The sequence below is a fragment of the Arachis stenosperma genome, chromosome 3 (assembly GCF_014773155.1).
Source record: "Arachis stenosperma cultivar V10309 chromosome 3, arast.V10309.gnm1.PFL2, whole genome shotgun sequence".
Taxonomy (NCBI): domain Eukaryota; kingdom Viridiplantae; phylum Streptophyta; class Magnoliopsida; order Fabales; family Fabaceae; genus Arachis; species Arachis stenosperma.
In genome coordinates, this window is record NC_080379.1 from 163,671,378 (window position 1) to 163,679,777 (window position 8,400).

The following is an 8,400-nucleotide window of genomic DNA, read 5'->3' on the forward strand; positions in this document are numbered from 1 at the left end:
ACGTACATCATTGCATATAAACAATGCTATAAATTATTAAAATAGTTGATAGACATATTAATAAAAAATTTATATATTTAATGATAATTAAACGATGAGTTTTGTTAAAGGGTAGTATGGTTGGTAACGAAAAAACAAGATGCAGATATGGTATTAGTATGGTGTTGGAAATTAAAGGATGAGGTTGAGAGGGCGAAACTCATATATGTTAATATTGATTGTTGTAAAGGGAATGAAATGAAATCTGTAACGCTCTTTGAGTTGCCGATTCTATCGCACACCTCAATGACCGTTTAATCGGTCATTCCATCGTGTGTTATGTAAAACCTATTTGTAAGCTCTCTCATTTCCTTCTCTCTCTCTTTCAAGTTTCAATCTCCCATTCCCATTCCCATTTCCTTTCCTCGCTCGCATTCTTGCTAGGCGTTTCGATTCTGCAACGTTACTTTCATTGCATCGTTTAGGTAATCTTCACTTTCTCTTCCTTTTTTATCCTTGTTTTCTTCTAGCTAGGACCGTTGATCATTTCTTGTGCGTAGATTAATTTCAATGTAGAGCATTTTTGTTTATGAATTGTGTTATGATTGATTGAGATTGTTACAAAGATGTAAAATGGTGTAGGATGGGTAGGGTAAAGCTGAAGATAAAGAAGCTAGAGAACATGAATGGGCGTCAAGCAACATATGCTAAAAGGAAGAATGGAATTATCAAAAAGGCTACAGAGTTATCTATTCTTTGTGATATTGATATTATACTTCTCATGTTCTCACCAACTGGAAAACCTTCTTTGTGTAGAGGCAGGCGAAGGTACCTTCCTACCTTCAATTCTCTTTCTATATCATCATCTATTATATCATACTTATTCACAGAAACATCTAAAACCCTTCATGATTTGTCACAATTATGTAGTCTATAGATGTTTAAGCATTATATATGCAAAACAATATCATCTACTACCTTGGAAAGAGGCATATAATGATATGGACCAATGCTCATATAGGCAACCCTTCGTTAGACATTTCTTATTATCTTAAAAGTATATTTTATTCAAAAATTATATTATCATTTGGCTAATTAGTCATCATTCACTCCCTTTTGTTGCATGTAGTAACTTTGAGGAGGTTATTGCAAAGTTTTCTCAACTAACTCCACAAGAAAGAGCAAAAAGGTGCATAAGGCTTCCATTCATATTGAAAAAATTATTATACAAAGACTTGATTGTTGTTTATTTTATGTTAAATTATACTACACAATTTAACAAAATAGTTTCCTATGAATTGCAACAGGAAGTTGGAGAGTCTTGAGGTAAGTCATCAATTCTTATGACCCAATTTCCATTCTCCTCCCCCTCCCCCCTCTCTCTTCTTTTCAGAACCATTGATTGTTGCATTACTAAGATTCTCATAGTGAATTGTGTCAATTTGAGAGTTCAGGCACTGAAAAAGACATTTAAGAAGTTAGATCATGATGTAAATATACAAGAATTTTTGGGTACAAGGTATGTTGTGCTTAGTGCTTAGATTTAACCTTTTAATCCATTAATTATAAGCTGAAACACTGAAATATTTGTTTATTTGTTATTGCAGTAGTCAAACTATTGAGGTACACAACCAAACTATGTCAATTACTATGTTCAATATATATTTATTTTTGTCATTGTTTTATCTGTCAATACTAACTCACTTTTTGCAGGACCTAAGTAATCAAGCTAGGCTATTACAGACTCAAATTTCTGAAACACAGAAGAGATTAAGGTGCATCTAATTTCTATAGAAACAAACATTTGTCCAACATATATGTGTTATTATAGCTACATCTAATTTAGTTTGTGTTGATTCTGCAGTCAGTGGAAGGAATTTGAAAAAATCAATAATGTGGAACAACTTGAACAGATGGAAAATTCATTGAGAGATTCAATCAATCAAATTCGAAACCGTAAGGTATGCATCTAATGAAACAACTGAATTAATCATTTATCCTCTTAGTTTATCTTAGTCTAAAATCTTTGCTTAATGTTGCAGGAACATATTAAAAACCAACAGCTTGTGTCACTGCAATGCAATAACCAGGTAAATAATTGTTCATGTGGTAATTAATTAATATTTCCATGGTTAGACATAATACATATATATTGGTGTAACATTTTTTATTCATTTTTCATTCTTTCAGTTCAATGAAATGCATATTCCGTTTAGAATGGGTACTGAGCAGCATCTCCAACCTCTACCATGGATTGGTAATGGTGACAGCCCAAATCTAGTTTTACCTGATGACTCTAGCTTGCTTCTCCACAAGTGAGTTAGTTTTTCCAAAATAAAACATATTGAGTGCATCAACAATTGTTCTTTGACAGCGTAATGTGTTTAATTAACCTATTTTTCAAGGATATTAGGCATGTATTACTATATCATAAAGTCTGTTTTCTTAAGCATATGATCTCATAAAGAATGACACATAGCAGTGGATGCTGATGTCTTATTAACATAATGAAGGTTATCCATCTCAAGAATTCACCTAAACTTGCAGAGCTTAGATAAATTTAAGAGTTTAGTTTTGATGTGCTAATAGTATAACACGTTTTAAATGATTATCCAGTCAAATACATACATAATAGGATGTCTGTGCAAAACATGCCTACACTAACAATGCATCATAGAACTCAAAATATATTTAAACTCACAAGATTGAATTGCAGATATACTTTGGTTGTGTTGTTTTGTAAAAACACTTATGATATTGGTTTAATTATCAGAGATGTAGAGGGATCTGCAAGCTCATCATTTGGGAGTTATGCAAGTTACATTGGATCAAGTAGTAAAACAGATATTTCAAACTCAGGGCAAGAAAATGGTGTCCTAAGTGATTTGAGCAGCACTACTGCTCCATTGAGACTACCATTGAATAATGGACATCAGTTTCCATACATGCCATCATACAATTTCAATTTGCTGAATGATTTCAAGTTCCAAGCAGCTCCAGAGATGAACCATCATCATAATCAGCCACAAGAAAACCATAATTTAAGTTTTCATCATCATGTCAACAATGGAAACTTTGAAGCCCCAAGGAATGCTTATGACTCCAATCACCACCACCACCATGGTTGGGCTTCCACTTCAGGGCCTTGTGCTGTTACTATGTTTGATGAGCATTTGTATGCCCAGGCAAGTTTACCTCAAGTCAACTTTGGTTCAACATAGCCAACACTATTCTTCTTTTCTTTTTTCTTCTAATTGCAGAACAAGCATCCATATCTTTTGTTACCTATATTGATACAACAGTTGTGATTATCCTCTTAATTTATACCTCTTTTTTTATGTCTTATACTTCCAACTTTGCCGTTTAGCTTCAAAGTTCACTATCCTTATAAACTTCTACTTTTGTTTGAGTGCAGCAACCAAACTGATTCATCATGGATTTTGCCATCTGCCTTGTAATGAATTTGCTAAAGAATTATCAGTCACCCTTGATAACCTTAGCATCCTCAAAGATTTTTACACAACAGATGTGTTTTTTATATGCAGACATATATAAGAAACAACAACCAATTTTTAAAATGTGGCTTAGCTTCCTAACAGCAGGTAAGCCTAGCTTGATGTCATTTACTCACTTAGGCAATGTTTGATAATTAAGACAAGACAGGGCAGAACATTTTTTATATCTCTTGGTTTCTGTTTCTGTGTCTTGTTTCAACGATCAAACACAGCCTAATTGTGCTGAGTTAATGCTGAGGCAGAAGAATGTTACACTAGATCTTTTTAATAATTACCAATAGTAGGTTCTATTGGTGTTGTTGCTTCCACCTTGTCTCTTAGGTGTGAAGGTTACCTATAGCCTAAAGAATCACATTTCTTCTCCCTCATACAGTCAATACTTGTATATATAAGATCACATATAGCAAAAACTAGTAATTCAGTCTTCTGGATTTGCATTTTTGCCCAAAACTCATCATGTATTTGCTTCTTGTAAATATGTCATTGTTCAGTTTGCTTAATAATTATCCTTACATATATAGAGGGTCACCTGCAATGGACCTAACTGAATTTGGAAACATAACACAACATACGAAAAATCTAATGTTTTGATCATGAGCTCAAATATATTAGAGTTCAAATCACTCATGAGCTAATAGTGTGTTAAGTTTGAAAAGAAGGTTGTGAATGAATAAACTTTCTTGTACAAAAAGTTCCCAACAGACTTTTCGTCCATTTGTTAGGAATTTGTGTCTTGATTTAAGAGTTTTAATCCCCACGCAAGTATGAAATTGATAAGTTGTCAACAATACGTGTTGATTTTTTTTTTGTGTTAATTGGATTTGACTCTTTTTTTTAGTATACAAGTTGGTAAAATGAAAGAAAAAACAAATAAATACCATGAGAGCATTGATTTTCCATTGTTAGTAAGATTCGCTTAATAATTCAAAGATCAGTAATCCATAACTTTCTCACTTCACCAACTAATGCAGTTCAGAAGAGTCAAATTCTTCATTATATTAATAAACCAAACAGGAAAAAAGCATTTAAGTCAATACTTGCACAATAACATCTTTAATATATTCTACGCTTCAATGTACGTGTTCAATGTGGCTTGCTTTAAGTTAATTATAGAAATTCAGCCTATTTATTGACGTTTTGATTAAAGTTGTATGAACCCTGTCAAAATCCGTAAATCGAATATGTAAACTTTAATCAAATAATTTTTGTTAAACAAATTCACATGAAATCATTAGTCATGTGTGGTAGGCTGGTAGCACTGCACAACTTCAATATAAATTTATAAATTTATAAATGACTAAAATGAGGAAAGAAAGAAGCTACCCGTAAGTCAAGCTTGACCATATTTTTCTATCAACTTAGCTTGCGTTATATATATAATTTAATTTTGATGTACTATTAATATAAAATAGTTTTATATATGTATTCAATTACATAATATTACAATAGCAAAAATAATTACATTTTAGTGTGAATGTTCATCCAAAAAGATGGATGCAATTAGACAATTATATATATATGAAATGTTAACCTCTACTCCTTTAGAACGAAGAGCAAATATAAGAGTGATAGGGAATTCAAATTCATAGCATTTTCTTAAGTGTTAGTATGTGACCTAAAATAGTATGCTAGGGTATTAGATAGTATGCTACTAGTAATAGTCATGGGGTCAAAAGTAAATGTTAAACTTCATAGCATTTCCGATTTCTCATATATGTGTATAGAGACCAAGTTGTACAAGAATAGGGAATTCAAATTCAAGTTACAACTATATGAGTTTACCGAACCCAATAAAGGCAAGGGATATAAAGAATAAGGATGGTTTTTGCACGATGAAATCAATGATAAAGATTGGCCGATTGGGGCTTTTCAATTTGTCGATGCGAATACGGGTGGAAAAAAGGCCCAACTTGGTCTAAGAAACCACGAGAAAAGGGACTGCCAAAGAAAAAGAGGCTTATGTTATGGGCGCTACATGTGCATCCAATGTCTTTAACATCTGCTTTTCTAGTTTTCTTCATGGATCCGCAACTAGATTTATAAAAATAGTGTTACTTATCAGCTAATTCTCCTAATGAAGTGCACAGTTAAGTAAAGTGCACATGGGGACAGGGGACAGCTGCTCCCGGAACCCTAATTCAAATTTCAATGGCTATATCATTATTTTAATCGGTAAAATAAATTTCTAAAATTTGAGGGGTCAAGCAAACTACTAATAAATTTTAATATTTTTGTGCTCTTCTTGCTATTGACTATTGAGTATCCTATGATGTGATGACCTATTTCTAAATGAAAATTGCTCAATTTATTTTACATGACATAATGCATTAACTAAAACTCTCACTCTTGCTAATGGAAAACCTATTGTAATAATAATGTAGGCCCCAATTTTGTGATGCTGTCTCAAACTGAATTTCCTTGGTCACATTATACAGATCCGAAACATGAGAACAAAGATTTTTTATGTTTCAACTTCATGTGTGGCCCATGTTATTAGGCCCTTAGGAATCAAATCTTTACCCATCTTGAGAAGTCTTGATTTGCTTTACTCAGCCGAAGAGAACAATTATTACTACTTTCCTTTTTGTCTTGTAATATTTTTGAAAAAAAATATTATCCTTCTTTTCTTTTAAAAATAGGTAAATGGATATATGGGCAATAAGAAATAAAATACAAAGGAGTAGTTAATAACTGCAACTTTCCATTAGGAAAATTTACACTACAATATTCTCCGATAAAACTAGACATACTCCAAGAGCAAACAATGCTCACACAACACGCCCAATAAAGCGGAAAAAGTAACCCCACTACTAATGGCGGGTGGTAACCATAATAGAATCCACCTCTTCCAATTTAGTAGTTGTTCACCCATAATAAAAATATTAAAAAGAAAGTTCCACCCCCTGCTAGCTTCTATTTAGTAGCAGGAAGGTTCACAAAAAGCTTCTCCGAAAAGTGAAGGGCCAATTTAACAAGAGGGTCCCCCCAACTTCTCCATAACACAAGATAAAAACTTAAAAATTGAAGGACCATTTTAAAATAAGCCCTTCTCAAAACCCTAGAAAGCCAAATTTTAAAAAGACCAAAGGCTTGACCCCATGACTATTACTAGTAGCATACTATCTAATACCCTAGTATACTATTTTAGGTCACATACTAACACTTGGGAAAATGATGATACTTTAGAACATACTACGTATGTGTATATGTAAAAATTTGAGTTGGACTTTTGACCATAAGGGCCCTAGTGGAATTGAGCACCAGTGTAGGTTTGGCCAAAGGTCCAACCAGCTGGGGCAACATTGTTAGAGACCACTGTACGGCCATCACTTGTAGTGACCTTGAATGAGAGGCTTTGGCCATTGAGGTAGTTGTTGCTCTGCCAGTTTTGTCCCCAGTTTCTTGACATTGGCATCCAACCGGTTTTTGAACCCTTGATGGACACAGAATGAACATCACCAGCACCACCAACGTTTGTGATTAGTACTAGGTTGAAGTAGGAATGACCATTAATAGTGAACCTTATTCCTCCTCTTCTCCTGCATGCCACCCTATGAAACCAAAAAAGGACACACCTTCAGCACTCTTTGCAAAACCATTCACCAAAATTAACAAACACTAAACCATAAATAAGCCCAATTTGGGAATAAGATAAAGATAGTAACTTTATACCTCCTGTAAGCGACAGGGACTATTCCAGCTTTGTATTGAGCAATGCGGAGGAACACAGGCTGAGCTAGATCAAAGTGGTGAAGAGGGGGGTTGCACCACCCACCTGCATTGTTTGGCAATGCATTGTTTGGAGGGCAGAAGTTAGTGGCAGTGACCACAATGGAGCCAGGGAGGCACCATTTCTGGTCATTCACACACTTAATCTCATAGCAAGAGCCGCAGCTCAAGCCATTGTTGAAAAGTGCAGTGCTCAAAGCAGCAGTGGTTGTTCCGTACCCCTGGCTATAGAGGTTTCCATATCCACAAGCCCCACCTGAAACAAACACAACAAATTTTCATGACCCATTAAAAGTTACTCAAATGGGGTTGCAAAAAATTGAACCTTTAAGAAAAATATAAAACAAAAATGAGTGCATGCATACCCATTGTCCCTGATGCATCACCCCCGCCATAGAAGGTAGCATGAGCATTGGTCCATCCTGCTCCACCATTGGCGTAAGCTGAGGAGAACATAGTAAGAAAAGTAACCAAGAGAAACCCAATGAGAGCCATTTTCCTTTCCTTATACTAAAGGGAATTAATTTTGATATTATGGGGACAACAAAAGAGGGGGCTAGCTGCTGCAGCAACACGGGAGAGATAAATGTGATTGTGAAGCAGAGGAGTGTGGAAAAATGGTTGGCAGTGGTACCTAATTTATAGAGGTTTGAGGGGTTTGGACTTTGGAGGGTAGCATAGGGCCACAATCAAAACTTTAACTAACTCTTTTGAACTGTTTGAACCGAAGAATACCGCTAGGGACATAAAGTGGATTCTATTATTTAAGAATTGACATGTATTATATTTTATATATATTAAATAACATAAACAAAGTAGTGGATAACTTCCTTTTACTCGTTTAAGAGGTCGCAAATTCGAGTGTCGTTATTTTTAGTAAAAAAAAATTATGCAAGAAAGGCTGTAGATTTTTATCACTTAGAACATTAATTAGTTAGTCAGTATTAATATTTTTTAACATAAATTAAAAAAAAACTCAAATATAATAAAGTGTTAAAAATTAAATACATAACAAATAACATCTTTATATTTTATTTTTTATATACTTATCAAGTATATAGCATTATTGTTTGTGTAGTGTAAGTGTATATTTAAAGGGAATTTTTTGGATGAAAAATAAAGATGGTAGTTAATTTTTTTAAAAAAATGTATATTATGCATAATGTTTTTATTTTTT

The 8,400-nt window shown here is 33.8% G+C and overlaps 2 protein-coding genes across 7 annotated transcripts; one reads left to right on the top strand and one right to left on the bottom strand.

Annotated features, from left to right (window-relative positions):
- Nucleotides 1-125: 125 nt before the first annotated feature.
- Nucleotides 126-4,156, top strand: LOC130967938 (agamous-like MADS-box protein AGL30). Of its 6 annotated transcripts, none has more exons than XM_057892993.1 (11): nucleotides 126-333; nucleotides 424-464; nucleotides 622-807; nucleotides 1,109-1,168; nucleotides 1,287-1,305; nucleotides 1,434-1,498; nucleotides 1,587-1,754; nucleotides 1,844-1,940; nucleotides 2,022-2,069; nucleotides 2,170-2,294; nucleotides 2,753-4,155. In XM_057892993.1, the coding sequence occupies exons 3-11, from the start codon at nucleotides 623-625 to the stop codon at nucleotides 3,198-3,200; spliced, it is 1,215 nt and encodes a 404-aa protein (XP_057748976.1). In that variant the 5' UTR covers nucleotides 126-333; nucleotides 424-464; nucleotide 622; the 3' UTR covers nucleotides 3,201-4,155. The 6 variants fall into 6 exon arrangements, with proteins under 6 accessions (XP_057748976.1, XP_057748980.1, XP_057748978.1 ...); XM_057892997.1 differs by having other exon boundaries at nucleotides 134-464; nucleotides 1,587-1,602; nucleotides 1,693-1,754; nucleotides 2,753-4,142; XM_057892995.1 differs by having other exon boundaries at nucleotides 134-464; nucleotides 2,753-3,164; nucleotides 3,395-4,141.
- A 1,997-nt stretch (nucleotides 4,157-6,153) lies between these two features.
- On the bottom strand, nucleotides 6,154-7,815 carry LOC130970705 (expansin-A1). Its single transcript, XM_057896869.1, has 3 exons — nucleotides 7,589-7,815; nucleotides 7,167-7,479; nucleotides 6,154-7,045 (listed from the first exon to the last, which is right to left on the bottom strand). The coding sequence occupies exons 1-3, from the start codon at nucleotides 7,716-7,718 to the stop codon at nucleotides 6,739-6,741; spliced, it is 750 nt and encodes a 249-aa protein (XP_057752852.1). The 5' UTR covers nucleotides 7,719-7,815; the 3' UTR covers nucleotides 6,154-6,738.
- Between the last annotated feature and the right edge of the window lie 585 nt (nucleotides 7,816-8,400).